This window comes from Onthophagus taurus, chromosome 3 (assembly GCF_036711975.1).
Source record: "Onthophagus taurus isolate NC chromosome 3, IU_Otau_3.0, whole genome shotgun sequence".
Classification (NCBI taxonomy): Eukaryota; Metazoa; Arthropoda; class Insecta; order Coleoptera; family Scarabaeidae; genus Onthophagus; species Onthophagus taurus.
In genome coordinates, this window is record NC_091968.1 from 6,237,981 (window position 1) to 6,256,995 (window position 19,015).

Sequence of the window (19,015 nt, forward strand, 5' to 3'; positions counted from 1 at the left end):
CGTTGTGGCATTGAAACATAATAAAAATAGTAGTGCTACTGTTACTCCTAAGAAAAGGTTCCGTTGTTCATTTTGCCCCAGGACACAAGATAAAAAAAACTGCTGACAAACGATAAAAGTTTAGATAACTTTAGCAAACTTTAGCTTTATCACTATTCTTGAAAATATGAAAGTTGTTGACTTAAGATGTAAAGTTGGTTGCCTACACGTGATTTATTTAAGTTGAAGGGTAATAAGTCAATTTATTGATAAATTTCTCAATAATAGTTATCTGTACATCAAGGCCGCGAAATTATATCTAAAATTAAATCTGAACTGAATCAATTTTATTAACCAAACTCATTCATTTAAGTATTTGTAGTTACAAATACGAGAAGTAGTGAAAAGTTGGTGAAAACATGTTACGCAATCTTGTACAAAAACTACGGTTACAAGCAATTGCCACAGTTTTTAAATTAAGAAAAGGTTTCGATCCGTTTATTATCAATCAGGTTATTATAAATATTTATTTAAAATTTTACTCAACCTTAAAAATAACGTTTTTTCTTATAATTAGCTAAAACTTATTTCGGCTGATAGCGGTCAATGTGCAGCTACATTCACGGTAAACGATGATAATTGCGACGAGTACGGCCATCTTTCGAGCGGATTTTCAACTACTTTGGTAGATACCATGACGAGCTTTGGATTATCTACGATTTTATACACAAAAAGTCACGTTTCGGTCCTTATTAATATGCATTATTATAAACCTGTAAAGTATGGAGAAAAAGTTATAATTAAAACTAGAGTTATTAAATTAGGAAAAAATTTAGCTTTTTTAGAAGCTGATTTAAGTGACTTAAAAAATAATGAAATTTTAGCTAAAGGTACTCATATTAAGTTTGTTATGGATAAAAGTATTTTTTAATGTTATTCATAACTCTTGGTATTTATTCTAAAGTACTTAATAAAGGATTTACAAATAATATAATATACAATTTTTTCTTTAATTCAATCTGTAGTAATTAAGGTTAAGTGTCACTTGTCACTTATGACAAGTTAAGTTTATTTAATGTTGTTTAACGTTGTTTACTCAACGGACCGAGTAAACATACTGTATAAGGTTATCCAACTTCCAACTCCCTATAAACGCTGTTGTTATGAACGTATCCCCCGCAAAGGCCTTGCTGTCACGTCATTAGAAGAATTGACATTTCTATGTTTTTATTTCTACACAAAAATATCAAGATATTAAAAAAAATGCGAGATAATCGTAAGGAATTCGAATTGTTTTCAAATTAATAAAAATTAGGTTAGAATTGATAAAAAAATCGAAAAAAATTTTATTATTTTAAGGTTATCCAACTTGACTCGGTTACCATGGTGATTAAGATCCAAATATTGCAGTTGCTTGTCAAAATTGACGTTGAATTTTAGTTTTTTTAATGAAAAACACATAATCAATTGGATTTAAAGGTTGTATTTAATTCAAAATGGCAAATGGATGAAATTATAAGCAAGGTAAGTGGATTAAATCAAAAACAATATTTTTATATCAATTAAAATGTACAAGAATTTAGGGTTAAATAACAATTAAAACTAGACCTAGAAAGTTTTAGGTTTAGCCGGGCGTCTTAGAGGAATGTTTATAGATAATTTGTAGAGAATTAAATTCCCTTTCTGACAGGCTAAAAAAATATGGGGCCTTCCATTCAAAATTTTCGACTTTTTCGCCATTGAATATGGAGAAACAGTAATTCAATTTTTGGCCACCTGTATAAGATAATCCCATACAACAAATGACAATCTATTTGACAGCATCTGAAGAGTAATCCAAAATAACTCGAAAACGATAAACGCTAGGTACCAATAACTTTTATCAAAGTCAACCTATTTTTCTACTTACAATTAAACGATGTAATAAAAACTATAGCATTCCATTTAAAATAACGAAGTTATGGTCTACTGCCGGTAGACCGGAAGTGGTGGCCATCTTGAAAATATTTTAGATCGAAAGTTCCGAATGAACAACTGATGCTACCAAAATTTCAAACCGTACGAATAGTGGAATCTGAAAAAGTTCTAACGAACCAGTTACGTGACATCTGAAGTTAGCTATCATATAATAGACAAATGGACAACTTCATGGTGTTCTTTCATGATGTATTCTTTATTAAAAACATTTAAAATGAGTTCAAACGTGATGCATTTATCTCGAGAAACAACAAAGTTGTAATAGAGAATATTAAAGTTGACAACATTGAAATTAACAACATAATTTTGAAATATTAATACCAACCTTGAGTTTTCACGACAATTACAAATATGTCAAAATTGACTTTGACATTTCTAACCGGAAGTTGACGATAACTTCATTAATATTGAAGATACATATGTCGTGTTTGTACTTATTTTAAAGGATTTTTAATGAAGATTACAAATATGTCAAAATTTAGGTTGACATTTTAAATCTGAAGTTAGTTATCATACAATAGACAAATGGACAACTTCATGGTGTTTTATCATGATGTATTCTTTATTAAAAAATCCTTTAAAATGAGTTCAAAGATAATGTACTTATCTCAAAATCAAAAAAGTTTGAATAAAAAAACGTTAAACCCGAAGTTAGCAACAATGAAGATAGCAATTTAAAAATTAAATATTAATACCGACCTTAATTTTTAATTTTTTTTTATTGTATTTTTGTTTTTGTGATAAATTTTAAGACATTTTATAAAAATTAAGAATTTGTCAAAATGACATTGACATTTCAAACCGGAAGTTGCTTACATCTCGACTAATATTGGAATTAAACGTATCATGTTTGGCCTCATTTTAAAGGATTTTTCACGAAAATTACAAATATGTCAAAATTGATTTTGACATTACTAACCGGAAGTTGACGATAACTTCATTAATATTGAAGATAAATATGTCGTGTTTGTACTTATTTTAAAGGATTTTTAATGAAGATTACAAATATGGCAAAATTGAGGTTGACATTTTAAATCTGAAGTTAGTTATCATACAATAGACAAATGGACAACTTCATGGTGTTTTATCATGATGTATTCTTTATTAAAAAATCCTTTAAAATGAGTTCAAAGATGATGTACTTATCTCAAAATCAAAAAACGTTTGAATAAAAAAACGTTAAACCCGAAGTCAGCAACAATGAAGATAGCAATTTAAAAATTAAATATTAATACCGACCTTAATTTTTATTTATTTTTTATTGTATTTTTGTTTTTGTGATAAATTTTAAAACATTTTATAAAAATTAAGAATTTGTCAAAATGACATTGACATTTCAAACCGGAAGTTGCTTACATCTCGATTAATATTGGGATTAAGGCAGCTTACACACTACTGCAACGCAACTCACACGACCGACTCAACCAACTAGTTGCATCAGTCTTATCCATAAGGATTTCGTAGAAGCATTCACACTAGCGCAATCCGACTGATGCAACCATACGACTGGTTGTATGCGACTGGACATGTCGGTCGCACCGCGATCAGTTGCATTGGTTTTTGTATGTATCGTCATTATTTTCTTTATTTTAAGCAAAATGGATGTTGAAGCATTCAGCGTTAAATTAGTGCAAGAAATAGAGAAATATCCGGTATTGTACAATTATAATCTTAGTGATTATAGCAAGAGAGATGTAGTTGATTTGGCGTGGGAGAATGTGGGGAAGAGAATGAATGACACAGGTAAGAAAGTGTTTTTTTATTTACTTTATTTATTTAAAAAAAAATTAGTACAACATGAGCTTATATGCAATTAGCTTACACTAGTAATTATGAATTTTCGCCATCTACATAATATTTCCACTGCCATGGCAAAGGATTGATTTGAAAGATAATGTCTCAAATTTGATGGTGTTGGATTCCTTGCCTCGGGTACATTCTCATTACCAGCTTTATCCATATCTATGTCATTGACAATGTTTAACTCCGGTTCTTCATTTTCTGATTCTCGAAATTCATATAGTACGCCTTCTTTTTTCCTAATAAAATTATGAAGTACACAAACACTGCGTACTATATTGTTGATTTTATTTTTATCTGCACAAATTATTGGATTGGATAGAACACGAAATTTTTTGCACATCATTCCAAACGTGCACTCTACAGTCTTCCTGGCCCTGCTGATCCGGTAGTTGTAAATACGTTTTTTATTGTCTAGAGTTCTTCTTGGGAAAGGTCGTATTAAACGAACTTGCAGTGGGAAAGCTTCATCACCAATAAAGTAGAATGGGAATTTAATTCCATTTATATCTTGTGGAAGTTGTCTGGAAGTGGGAAATTGCATATCACCCTGTTTTATCCATTGTCCCATTTTCAACATTTTAAAGATACCGCCGTCGCTATTTCTTCCAAGGCTCCTAAGCAATTTCCAACATTCCATAATTGATAAAATCGATCAGAAATAGCTAACCATTCATCCTCATTCGGTAGTTTCATATAAATTGGTTGGAGTACGTCCCAAATTGCCTTGGTAGTGGTTCCAATTATTTCACTGACTGTGCTGACCCCTCTCATAAAATATAGTGATAAGTCTGAAAATGTACTGCCTGTTGCCAGATACCTAAAACAAAATATTATAATAATCAACCGATTGAAATTTATTAAAAACAGTAAATTTAAAATTTTTATTTTAAAATTAACATAATTTCTTTCCAGCTGCCAATTGTAAGGAGAAGTGGCGAAACATTCGAACTGTGTTTACAAGAAAATTGAAAATTCCGAAGAGTGGATCTGGGAGACAGAAAAAATACTATTTAATGGACTATTTGCACTTATTGGTGCCTTTCTTAGGAAATAAGAGTAGTGTTTCTGGAAATGTTCCATCCCCCCGGAAAGCCTATCAAGTACCGAACCAGAATATGAGTTGTCTGAACAACTTACCAATGAAGATGGCTCTTCAAATAATCCTAGTGAACAAGGAGATCTAGAAGTTCCAGGAACATCTTTCAAAAGACCCAAGCAGCAAACGAACAGAGTTGATGATGCTTTTGTTAAATACCTGGAAGAGAAACGCAGGCAGCCCAAATAAGAGAATCCTCGAAGAATGTTTCTGCTGAGTTTGCTTCCTGACGTCCAAAAATTAAGCGAACAAAAAATGCGTCAATTTCGAAGACAAGTTTTGGAAGTCTTGGACTCATTATTAGATGATACACCCACACCCACATCGTATGTCCAGCACAATGCTCCTCCTACCCCTTCTCAACCATACGGTACTCATGTGTACACTTCTACTCCATCTGACCGAGGGGACACTTAGCAGACTATTATCAAAATTTAACTAATTTGTAAATTGTTTTGTATCAAACATTGTAACATCTTCTAGATTTAAATGTGAAAAAAATATATTTTAATAAACTTACCTCTGCGTTATTAGAAGTTTTTCATCTGCAGTAATGCACCTCCTAAAACTGGTATCCCTTTTTTGTATGACAGGAGTAATTAGCTCAAGTAGTTCTAAGAAGGTTGTTGGACTCATCCTATACATAGATTTAAATTTAACCGGGTCATGGAGTTCACTTGTAGCTACAAACATTCTTCGTTCAAAATTTTCTGCAAAATACGGGTGCACCCAGAAACGTCTTTTCTTTCTCCTACGAAAATACCAAGAAATAATAACATCCTCATCTTCTGACGGCTCCATTTTGACTAGATTATAGTCGCATCGATTGTACAACAATGTGAAAACATCGATCTCTTGCAACTAGTTGGTTGAGTCGGTCGTGCGAGTTGCGTTGCAGTAGTGTGTAAGCTGCCTAAACGTATCATGTTTGGGCTCATTTTAAAGAATTTTTCACGATAATTACAAATATGTCAGAATTGATGTTGACATTTCAAACCGGAAGTTGACCATAACTTCACTAATATTGAAGATAAATACGTCGTGTTTGTACTCATTTTAAAGGATTTTTAAAGAAGATTACAAATATGTCAAAATTGAGGTTGACATTTTAAATCTGAAGTTAGTTATCACATAATGGACAACTTCATGGTGTTCTTTCACGATGTATACTTTATTAAAAAAACCTTTAAAATTAGTCCAAATATAGTATATTTTTATTGCACTAAAACTAGAACTAACACTAGACTTACAACTAGAAACATTCAAGAATTTTTCTAGTTCTAGGTCTAGTGTTAGTTCTAGTTTTAATTGTTACTAAGCGTTAAATTGTTGTCTATTTTTATTGAAATAGAACTAACATTAGATCTAGAACTAGAATCATTCGGGTTTAGCCGCACGTGTCTAAAGAGTACTAAAATTTTACGTCATCAAGAGAAAACAAATCTCTATCAAATGAGCCTAACGAAAGGATACATTGCCATTTAAAAAACTTCAACTGAATAACACTTGATAACATAATAACACGTTGCTCATTTGTTTTCTGAAATAAAAACAATTGAATACTGTCTTATTATGGCAAACAAAATATTAAGCAACTTTTTGTATAAAATGTTTTTTTTTATAAAGTTGATACTTACCAAGATATATACTAGATTCCACATATAATGGACACCTGTATATTATATTATACTTTTCCTCCAATACTCAACAGACCTTGAAGTTTATTAGCACCAAATTTGAAAAAATTATATCTCAAAAAATAATTGAGGTATCAAGTTGATTTAAAAACTCGTTATTTAGGATAATTTGAACATTTTTAACATTTCTACAAATAAATCAAAAACAATTTTTTTAAACTTATTATATTTAATATACAGGCTGCGGCAAAACTCCCTCCCTAATTTGAAAGTTGAATAAAAAACAGATGGTACAAATTAACGAAACTGTATTAACATGAATGGAATCTGCTTTTACAAGTTTCGTTTTTTGAACAGTATATCGCTCAAGTGTTTTCCTTCGTTATCAATGCATTGCCGAATGCGAGTTCGAAAGTTCGCCATTACTCTAATCAACATTTCTTGAGGAATACGAGCAATCTCTTCTTGAATCGTTTGTCGTAGGGCTGGCAGACTCCTCGGACGATGTTTGTAAACTTCAGCCTTAAGAAACCCGCACACAAAAAAATCATAGGGAGTTAGGTCTGGAGATCGTACTGGCCAGCGGATGTTTCCGCGCAAACACATCAAGCGTTCTGGGAACAGCTGCCTCAGTTCTTGAAGAGATCTCCTGCTTGTGTGAGTAGTGGCCCCGTTTTGCTGAAGCCACTCATTCTGTTGAATCTGTATCGCATTGAATCGTGGTGCCATAGAAGTTTGAAGCATTTGATTGTATCCTTCTTCAAAAAAGTACGGGCCGATGATCGCGACACTGTTAATCACTCACCACACGGTAACACGTCTACTATGCAGAGGCTTTTCATGGATTTCCCGAGGATTTTGTGCACTCCAATAACGGTAACTTCCGAACTCGCATTCGGCAATGCATTGATAACGAAGGAAAACACTTGAGCAATATACTGTTCAAAGAAAGAAACTTGTAAAACATAATAGCGTAACTTCCCATTCTGTAGATTCGATTCGGGTTAATACAGTTTCGTTAATTTCTACCATCTGTTTTTTATTGAACCTTCAAATTAGGTAGAGAGTTTTGCCGCATCCTGTATTTAAATATTTATTTAATTATATTAAATATATACAGGGTGTTTCACTTAAAACTCCCAGGCCAAATATTTCTGGAATGGGTTAAATAAAACGTAAATGACTTCAGAAACTTTCCCTTCAACATAAAGTTTTTAATACAATTCTCGGATTTAATTCTTTACTTATTTTTTAAATAAAATTTAATAAAGCAATTTTAATCCGTTTTAAAAATTATTGTTAAAAGATAAGCGGAGACGTTTAAGCTATAAAATTTTTTTTTAACATGTTATAATTAAAGCAGTATGCACCAGCTAAAAGTGTTGACAAAACTTTAAACAATAGTCCCTCAATTTCACAATGGAAAGTTCGAGACGGAAAAAGTGCCCATGAAATTCCTTTAAATCACATTCATTTGTGCGTTAAATTTATTATAACAAGATGAAACCTCCGAAAATGATGCGGAAAAACGAAGAATTTAAGAGCAATACAAATCAAAATTCAAGTAAGTTTGATTTATTTATTTTAAATAATTTTAATTTTTTTTTAAGTTTTTGAGGCTGATTTTGAAACGGCGATTTCGGCAACTAAATTTGGGAAATTTAATCTTTTATTAATTTTAATTGCGGTTCCTTGTGGATGGGCTACAGTTTGCGATGCAACAACCATGTCGTATATTTTACCATCAGTTTATTGCGATTTAGGTTTAAATTTGGAACAAAGAGGGATGTTGAATGCCATAACTTATTTTGGAATGATTTCGAGCGCTTTTCTTTGGGGATTTCTATCAGATACTTTAGGAAGAAAAAAACTTTTAATCATCGGATTCGCTTTGGATGCTTTCTTCATCATTGTAGCAGGACTTTCGCAAACTTACGAAATGATTTTAGCCGCTAAATACATGACGGGGTTCATGTAAGTTTATTTTTATAACTTGATTAAACTTAATTTATTCTTAATTTTAGAATTAACGGCCCCTTCGCTGCATTTACAACGGTTTTATCTGAATTTCACGCAAAACAATACCGAGCTAAAGTGATGTTAATCTTAGGAATAATTTACGCAGTAGGAAACTTAATTCTTCCGTTAATGGCTTGGCTAATTCTCCCAACAAATTGGAAAGTTATCATTGTTGAAAACAAATTCGAATTACGCCCGTGGAATTTTTTTATTATTTTATCATCGCTTCCAAGTATTTTAAGTTGCATTAGTCACCTTTTTATTCCGGAAAGTCCGAAATTTCTTATGACGACTGGAAGAAACGAAGAAGCCCTTCAAGTTTTACAAAAAGTTTACGCGCTAAATACAGGGAAATCCAAAAAATCGTACCCGGTAATTATTATTTTTTTTTCTATATATTAATAAGATAAATGTTGTCATATTTTTGGCTTCATCCTCTGAAGGCGACGCAAGACATCCTCGTTGTCGAGAAGCTAGAGGGTCTCGATGTTGGGATGATCGTGTATTCTCTTCTCATGTTTAGATGCAAATGATGCAATTTCTCATGACACCGATACAACTTTCAAGTCGCGATGGAGGTCGGTTCTTATATACCAGGGTGCATTCACTATGCACCTTAGTACTTTGTTCTGGAATCTTTGAATCAGACTTGCATTTGTCTTGCAGGTACAACCCCACAGTTGAATTCCGTATGTTCATTTTGGTTTTAATACTTGCTTGTATATTAGCAACTTGTTACTTAGTGATAGTGTTGATTTTCTGCCAATAAGCCAATATAAGTGTCTAAATTTGGTATCAAATTCCTCACTTTTTTTTTGCCGTGAGCTTTCCATTTGAGCTTGGCATCCAGCGTGATACCAAGATATTTTGCGCCAGGGTGCGGGAACCGGAGTGGCGCCCCCCCATCAAGCATTTTGGGCGGAATGCGGGGGGAAAATTAAAAATTCATTATAATTTAAAAAAATTAAAAAATGCATTTTAATTAAAAAAATATATATATTGTTCAAACTCCGGGCAGGCCAGATATTTGAAAGTGTTTGGGAAAAATAAACTCCGGGCAAGCCAGATATTTATTATGGAACGGATTAACTCCGGGCAGGCCAGACGTTTAATCCAGGAAGGAAATGAGCATTACGAAGATATCAATAATACTGTTTATTAATTCAAAATTTGGGGTTTATATACAAATCTTAATGCTAACTTAACAATTAATAAGCGATTAAAAAACTAATTAATTTAGGTCGCATAATTGCGCGCGGTGTGCGTTACGCAATTATGCGGTGCGAGCGATGCGTTTGGTCAGCGACGTTTGGTAATTTGTCTGCTGACCTTATTAAAGGAAGTAAAAAAAAAATTAAAAGAAAAATTGAATAAAATATTGTTTAATCGAGATTAAACATATATAATCAAAGAAATATAAATAAACTTAAAAAAGACTGGAATAATCATAACTTAAGGGAACAGTCGGGAATACTCTGGTCAGAAGGTTAATTTGCAAGAAAAAGTCTGAAATTGCAATAGTTATAAACTAGACTTCAGTAAAAAAGGAATTACATTGTTCAAAGTCCACATGAAGTCTGAAATTACTGTTCAGAGAAAATAAAAAATTGATTATAAACCAAACATGATTTTTCATGGCAATACTTATGTGTTCAATAAAAGAATGCAAAGAATATGAACAAGAAACCAATGGACTTGTCTTGTTATTGGTTATTACATAGGATAGGAAATCACCAATACGGAAACTTTGCCAATACAGCAGTGGCGTAACTAGAAAATATGGGCCCAGGCGCAAAATTTTGTAAATGGCCCCTGTCTTTATAGCAAAGGTAGTAATACTATGTATACATATTATGGTATACAGAAAAAAAAACACAAATTAAGTTGAAAATACTTATTTATTTTCAAATTTACTAACAAAAAACCAAGAACTAAGAACTAAATTATTACAAAAGTTGTTTTCTTCTAGATTTCATCGCTGCAAATATACTTATTAAATTTTTTAAATCCATTTTCTTAGCCTCACTGCTTTCAATTGCTAATATAGAAAGATCATTCAGCCGCGATTGTCCCATACTATTTCTTCTATAGTCCTTTATTATTTTTAACTTGCTAAATGATCTTTCTACAGAAGCAACTGTTACAGGGAGTGTGAAGAACAATATAAAAACAGAAAATACATCCGATATATCAGTTTCTAAGCAATTATATTTGGTCATTACTAAGTTAGCAAAATCTTTTACACTTTGCAATTCTTTTAACTTGTCTTTTAAAAGCGAATGAACATGAATAAAATGCAATGAAAATTGTTCACTTAAAAAAGTTGGATACTTCTTTTGTAATTTTTTACATTCTCTTAAAATATCTTTGTCTTTTAACTTTGATAATCTTTGTGGATCCAGAAATCTAAAATAATTTTTCCATGCTTTTAAATCTTTCATGTAGTTGATGTGAAATAGTATCTATGACAACATTAAATATTCCAACTCTAAACATATCTTCTCTTGAAGAAAACTGATAATTTTTCGCCAATTCATCAAAATGGTGTTTCACTTTAGGCTGTCGTTTCTTTTGAAACTCAAGGGGAACATTCCAAGTTCTTGCAATTTCTGCAGCCTCACCTTTTATTTCAGTAAATTTTGATCTACGTTCTGAAACTTTATTATAAGCTTGGTTCAAAACAGTTTTGGCTTCATCTAAATTTTTCTTTTGTAGAACTTTTCAAGCTAAATTAATATCTGCTAGAATTTTATGCAAAAAGACGCACATAAAAATAAACTCAAATTTTTCCATTCTATCTTTTATGTTTTGAGCTTCATCACGAATTTCTTTTTTCTCTGTCAACATCAAGTGTGTTAAAGATTTTATAATATCTAAATAACGTAGTTTCACAGCTAGTAGAGAAGTCAATCTTCCAGACCATCGAGTAGGATTTAATTTTTTTAAAGTTACATTTGATTCGCCTGTGAACTTTGAAAGCAAATCCCATCTATTAATAGAATTTCCAAAAAATGAATATATTTCTTGGAGTGTAACGAAAAATGCGGACACATCTTTATTGACAAGATTTAAATTATGGCTTGCACAATGAACGTACTCTGCATTTTGTTGAATGTTCTTTATTTTTTGTTGCAGACCATTGTATATACCACTCATTACATTCGCTCCGTCGTATCCTTGACCAATACATTTTTCAATTGGTATCTTCACTTCGTCTAATATAGATAGAATTTTATTTTTCATTCCCTCAGCAGTAAGATCTGTTTGATCAAAAAATCCTAAAAAAGTTTCTTTAATTTGAAACCCTTGAGATTCTAAGCGATCATTTCTTAGAATATGCACATGTCTAATCATTACACTTAATTGGTCCTTTTTCACTATATCTTGGGTAGTATCCAATAAAAGCGAATAACATAAACTATTGTTAATTTCACTTATTAAATTTCCTCTAAGATTTTGCCCTGCACATTGATTTAGTTCGTTTTGAATTTTGGGACTTAAGTATCTAACTGATCCATTTGGCATGTCAATTACTTGTTTTAAAATATTGTCATATTTAGCCAATAATTCAACTTCTGCTATAAAATTGCCGTTATAATCATCTCCGATATTTTCTGAATGGCCACGAAATCAAGTACGATTTCTTGCCAACTTTAAAGTAATATCAAACAAACGCTTTAGAACCTTTCTCCAAAAGATCTCATTTTGACGAATCTTCTGAGCATTTGTCTATTGTCTTATTTTCTTGCCAAATTTTATGCACTGCCAACGCTTTGTAAGAGAATGAGTGTTCAACTTATTGGAAAAACTTTGCCAATCACGCATACCAGTACACCATTGATTTTCTTGGCCAGAGAATAACCAACATGGTTTACAGTAAGCTGCATCAAGAATTTTCGAATAGTGTAACCAAGATCGAGGAACTGGACCATATTTAGTAATGCATGTGAAAAATTTTGCAGAAAAGCAACGATTATTCTGCATCGGATCTCTGGGAAATGGTCCTTGTGGTTTGTTTATTGTATCGTCTAGACCCACTAAAAACCGTCTAAGTTTATCTGTTAAATTGATGGTATTTTCTACATAATAACCCAAATCCGGATCTCTAAATTCTGAGTTTTCTTCGTCGTTGTTTTCCTCATTTTCATTTAGGAAGTGCAGCACTTGTGATTTTTGATGTTGTGTTGTATTTATTAAACCAGCAGTACTTGAACCAAAAGCACTTATTTCTACTTCTGGAGTGGAAAGATTTTCCTGTGTCTCCGATTCCACACTTTCTACTCTTTTCAATTTTTGGAGGAATGTATCTATTTTTGGTAACTTTTTTCTTTTTTCATCCTTTCTCTTTTTGTCTTTCGCTTTTGTGCCCCACTGGCAACTTTTTTCTCCATTGTATTTTATGGACTAAAACAAATACATACATTTTGTAATTTTGTAAGCACATATTTATGAACATATCCATATACAGTATTAACAGTATTATACAATTATACAATATTAAAGTAATGTGAATACAGGGCTATTTAAAAGTAGAGCACCAAACTTCAGCTACGTTTTGCTTTTATAAAACTTTCAGTTGTTACCTACAACACTGAAAATAAAACTTTAAAGTCGATTATCTCGAAAACAAAGACCGATCGGAAAAAATGGTTTCATTTCGACTTGAAATCAGAAGTTCTACACGGGCTTCCAGTTTGGTGCTTTAGTTTTGAATCACACTGTATATTGAATTCAAACTGTGTCAAACCTCTGTATATTGAAAAAAAAAAAGATTTTTACCCGTTCTTGGGAATTTTAAAAAGTTTTAAACACAAAATTTTATTAATGTATACTTTTAACAACAGTTTTTGTACTTCTAATTAAAATCTTTAAATTTTTGCGTCCTTTTGCGACCCCGTAGTTACACCACTGCAATACAGGATAAGCAGAAAAGCAAAGTGACAGCTGCAGAAATGAGGTACCGGGTGGTACAAGATCCGTATAGATAATAAGAGGGTCCCAAAAAGATGATGATAGACACCCAGACAGAAATTGCTGTCAGTGTCAAGAACAAAACATACATAACGTTGGCAGAAGACTAGATAGTGCTCCTAAAAAACTAAATACTGCTTTCTGAAGACTAGATACTGCCGACAGGTCGAAATACAGCGTCTGGAACACTAAATACTGCTTTCTAAAGACTAAAATTGCTTTGTGGAGACTAAATATTGCTTTGTGAAGACTATATACTGCTGACAGGTCTAAGTACTGCAAAAGAAAGATAAGATATTGTTGGAGAAAACATACATAACGTTGGCAGAAGACTAGATACTGCTTCTAGAAGACTAAATACTGCTTTCTGAAGACTAGATACTGCCGACAGGTCGAAATACAGCGTCTGGAACACTAAATACTGCCTTCTAAAGACTAAAATTGCTTTGTGGAGACTAAATACTGCTTTCTGAAGACTATATACTGCTAACAGGTCTAAATATTGCAAAAGAAAGATAAAATATTTTGGAGAAAACATACATAACTTTGGCAGAAGACTAGATACTCCTTCTAGAACACTAAATACTGCTTTCTAAAGACTAAAATTGCTTTGTGGAGACTAAATACTGCTTTCTGAAGACTATATACTGCTGACAGGTATAAATACTGCAAAAGAAAGATAAGATAATGTTGGAGAAAACATTAAAAAGGCGCCGGCGCCCCCTTTTAGGCGACGCCCGAGTGCAGTGCACCCCTTACACCCCCCGGTAGCGCCGCCTCTGGGCGTAAGGGACTGCATCGCCATTTATGTTTACTGGGACATAGTTTACTTTCTTATAAGTAAAGTTTATATATGTCGATTTATTTGTAGTTAGTTTTATTAGTCAATCGTTTGGTCCAGTTTTCTATTGAATTTAAGGCCAATTGTACCTTATTTGCTGCAACTATTTCATTTTCTGCAACAGCCAAGATCGCTGTGTTATCTGCGAATGTAGTTGTTAAAGTTTCTGGTACATGAGGAAGGTCGAATGTGTAGAGTAAGTGCAGTGTTGGGCCAAGCACACTTCTTTGAGGAACTCCACGTATTTCATGTAGTGGTGAATAAGCGTTTTCGTATTTTACTGTAAAATATCAAGCAGAAAGATACGATTTTAATAGTTGACTATACGTTGATGGTAGTATTTGGTCTAGTTTGTAATTTAAGCCATCTAACCAGACTTTGTCGAAAGCTTGTGCAACATCCAGAAATACGGCGGAGCGGACTTTATTTTCTTCCATTGCTTTTTGATAGTATTCGTTATTCTATGCACTTGGTCTATTGTTGCATGTTTATTCCGAAACCCAAATTGATGTGTTGGTATTAGGTTTTCTTTTCTATGACAAATTTTAGTCTTGTTAATAGTTATTTAACCAACAAGTCTATTAATGAAGGCGATTAATTATCGAGATATTTTAACGCGTGAGCGAGCGAAGCGAACGCGTTAATTATTGAGAATTATTAGTTCGGTCGGACTTTCTTAAAATCGTTTATTAATAGAAAATCGTTTATTAATAGGTGTCATTAATGAATGATTTTGTATACATTTATAAATCATATAAATACACGGTCGACGGAAATAGTAATTTTTCAAGCAATTTTGATAGTAATGGTAATAATCAGATTGGCCTATATCAGGGATGGCGAACCTTTACGTATCAACGTGCCATTTTTCTAAAGAAATGTTTAATGTGATCTGTTGTTGATCTGTTACATTTTCGGCCAGTTAAGATTCTTTCTTTTATTGTGTTTCTGGAGAGAGGAGTATCTTTGATGCGCTGAATTATCTTATCTTTATTATCGAAATCATCAAAAAGAGAGGGCGCGCATGCTAACCAGACTCCCTTCAAAAACTCTTCCTCTTGAAAAGGTTTATTATACCGAGCAATGACATTTGTAGCCGTGTAACTTGCTGCGCTCGTATGACAATTTTTGCGAACCAAAACAAATGCTCCAGTGCAAAAGGTGTCAAGGTTGGAGCCACACCAAAGCTTACAGCCACAAAAATCCTCGGTAGTTCGCTGGATGATTTTGTCCACAGTTGAAACATTTAGCCGGGATTTTTTTGGCTTTAGTGCATTCGCTGTTCCAGTGTTCACCAGCACATTTAACACATCTCGGATTTTTGTGGCAGTAAGCTTTGGTGTGGCTCCAACCTTGAAACATTTTGCACTGGAGCATTTGTTTTGGCTTTCTGTACTCTTCGATTTTGACACGCGTTCCTAATATGTTTGTTATTTCATGGAATCTTTTTGCATCCTCTCACGGTGCTTTATCATCTATATAATTTCAGTTATAAGATGTCCACTAATTGATTGACATTTGGACATAGCCTACATAGGCCTTCCGGAAATAATGCATCCATCGCTGTTCTTTCTGTGTTAAGCCTATTTATTTACAGATATATAGACATGAACGTGTAGGATATATATTTTATACACAGTACAGGATAGGATTTAAAATAAAAATATGTATAATAAAAATAAAAATCAAATATATTATTGCATTTATGAATTGAAATTACAATTTTACTCTTCGAGCTTTGTGTTCAACAAATAAATCTATGGTCTTGTCATAATTTAACTTGTATGTCCCATCTAGTAGTGGAGCCAACAAAAAAGCAATATACTTTTTGAATCAGTCCAAATGGGTTAATAGCTTCCTGGCATGATGAGGTAGAACCTACAAGATTTAAGGAATGAGTCAAGCACGGTACGAACTCGGCCAGCTCATTCCTTTCTGCAATCCTGGCTTGTACTCCTTTATGGATGCCGGCCATGTTGGACCCATTATCATAAGATTGGTCACGACATTGTCCAATATCTAAATCATCAACTGTAAATTTTTCTAAAATCTGTTGACTAATGTCCTCTCCTATCTTTCCAGCAATTTCTATGAAATCAATGAAACTTTCTCTTATTTCACACACATCGCCAGTTCTTTTTACATATCGAATTACCTGGCTCATTTATTCTGTATGGGATACATCTGGAGTGCAGTCGAACATTATCGTGTAGTATTTGGCTTCTTTGATGTAATTTAAAATGCTATTTCTAACTGTTTTTGCCATTATGTTAATTATTTCATTGTGTATTGTCTTTGATAAATATGATACTTGTTCCTTTTTTAAGTGTTCTAATTGAAACTTAAGAATTGAATTATGTTTGGCGAGCAGGGAAATTAAGTTCAAGAAGTTACCTTGACTAGGCTGAGGACATTGTGTGGCAAAGAAAGGCAGTTTGTGGATAGATACAATACAGCATCCATAACAATAGGCAGGATCTCTCTCCATTTTTCTTTCTCGGAGTGAATTACTCTGTCATTGTCTTGATCAATACCCTGGCATAATTTCACTCTTTGGGCATTTGAGTTGTCTCGTGTTCGGTTAATCTCTCTGAAGCTTTTTTCCAATTAATAAACCTGTAGAACACGATGCAGATGGGGCGGTAGAAGACGGTTTCTGGTAAATCTTGCAGCACGCGCATTTTTTGTCTTAGAAAATATAAGCCAAGGTCTTTTAACCCTTTCGCAATTAGCCAACGTCCTGTACCACATAGAACATACTTGTACTATTATTTATTCCGTGGTCAAAGTTAAGTAAATGATGAGTTGTCTATTCGTCTGTGAAGTGTGAATTTGGCCGCCTTCTGAACTTGCCGCCCGGGGCATAGCCCCCGGCTTGCTCCCCTCCCCTAGATCCAGGGCTAGGTGCAAAATCCAAGATGTATAAAGAAAAAAAAAGGCTCTTTTGTTTTGTATTTTAACATTTGGGTTACTTTACAAATGTTATACTTGCACTCCAATAGATCATGTTTTATATCATTAACATCACAGCTTTTATGCATCTTTTTAACGACCACTTTCAGATTTCTGGTTTACTGATTTTTATAAGTTGACCAGGACAAATTCTTTTCAGTAAGCATCTTTGATGCTTCTCTGTACTTATCTTCCGAATTAAGATTCAGTTTTACTGTGCCGTTATTTAGCGTATGTGTTAAAAATCCTTTGTTTTGTTTTTTACGCCAGATGTGATATATTTATAAAGCGTAAAATAAAACTCTTGCACGATCGCAAAATACATCCGCTCTTTAACGATGCACAAATCGAACCGGAGTAATTAATTAATGCGAAAAATCATTTTAGATCCAATCCTTAATCGATGAAATCAAAGAAAGTAACACAAACACAGTTACAGCAAATAGATCGTCAGCGAAAGCTTTAAAAGAAGGATTTTTGCAAATGAAACCTCTGATTCAATCTCCACATTTAAAAAATTTAACCTTAACGTGTTTGATACAAACAGGATTTTTAACGAGGTAAAATAATATTTTTAATTAATTAATTTTAATTAAAATTTTTGTAGTTTAAATACATTACGATTATGGTTACCTCAATTATACACAACAATAAGCGATTATCAAACAGCTTATCCTGATGATAAAGATGCTAATTTATGTACAATGTTGGGATCGATTACTTCTAATGTTGATGTTAGTCAATCTGAATGTTTAGAGGTAAATATATCTTATTAAAAATTTAAATGATGATTTAATGTTATTTTTAGTTTGACTCCAGAGATTCCGTTTACTTCAACGTTGTAATTATAAACATTGTTAATATGATATTTTATACTTTAGCAGGAATATTTATAAATAAATTAGGAAAGAAAACCATCCTCAGTAAATTAATTAAAAATATTAAAAAAATCATTAAAATTACTAATTTAGCTTTTCTTATCCAGTTTTCTTAGGCATTTTAGGAACAATAAGTGGGGTTTCAATTTATTTTGCACAAAGCGTTGCAACAACAACCACTTTGACATCGTTGAGTAACGCTTCTTTGGGCGTTTGTAGCAATATTTTAATAACAATTGTAATTGATTTATTTCCAACAACTTTAAGAACAATCGCTGTTTCAATGGTTATGATGGCTGGAAGATCTGGATCTATGGTTGGAAATATTACGTTTCCCATGTTGTTACAACTGGGATGTTGGGAACCGTTTTTTACAATCGGCGGTTTTGTGCTGGTTTCTACAATGATTACGTTTTTCTTACCAAAAACTGATATGAAATCACTCGAATAATATAAAATTATAATATAATATTTTTTATTTTGTATGTTAATAAATATAAGTTTATAAAAATTGTATTTGATTTATTTGTAGAAATGTTAAAAATATTCAAATTATTCTAAATAAACGCATTTTTTAAATCAATTTGATATCTCATGTATTTTTTGAGATATAAATTTTTTAAATTCGGTATTAATAAATGTTTATAATGAAACAAAAAAAACGTTATCCACAAGCAGTGCTGTTAAATACCCGGGTATTTATTTTCAAGGGAAAATTTCCTGGATGTATACCCAGGGGTAAAGACATACATCTTTAACAAATTGTATCTCAGGATCCAATTGAGACATCGATATGAGATAAAAAACATTTTATAGCAAATTTAATTAGTATTTAATCCGGGAAAGGTGATTTTTTCAAATT

At 32.5% G+C, this 19,015-nt stretch overlaps 2 protein-coding genes across 2 annotated transcripts; both read left to right on the top strand.

Moving 5' to 3' along the window:
• Positions 1-398: 398 nt before the first annotated feature.
• On the top strand, positions 399-910 carry LOC111421522 (acyl-coenzyme A thioesterase 13-like). Its single transcript, XM_023054692.2, has 2 exons — positions 399-491; positions 557-910. Exons 1-2 carry the CDS (start codon positions 399-401, stop codon positions 908-910), a joined length of 447 nt encoding a protein of 148 aa, XP_022910460.2.
• A 393-nt stretch (positions 911-1,303) lies between these two features.
• On the top strand, positions 1,304-18,658 carry LOC111421523 (synaptic vesicle glycoprotein 2B-like). The gene is made up of 8 exons (XM_023054693.2): positions 1,304-1,503; positions 7,853-8,056; positions 8,103-8,466; positions 8,517-8,883; positions 17,663-17,835; positions 17,883-18,033; positions 18,084-18,198; positions 18,261-18,658. Exons 2-8 carry the CDS (start codon positions 7,993-7,995, stop codon positions 18,602-18,604), a joined length of 1,578 nt encoding a protein of 525 aa, XP_022910461.2. The 5' UTR covers positions 1,304-1,503; positions 7,853-7,992; the 3' UTR covers positions 18,605-18,658.
• The last annotated feature ends 357 nt before the right edge of the window (positions 18,659-19,015 follow it).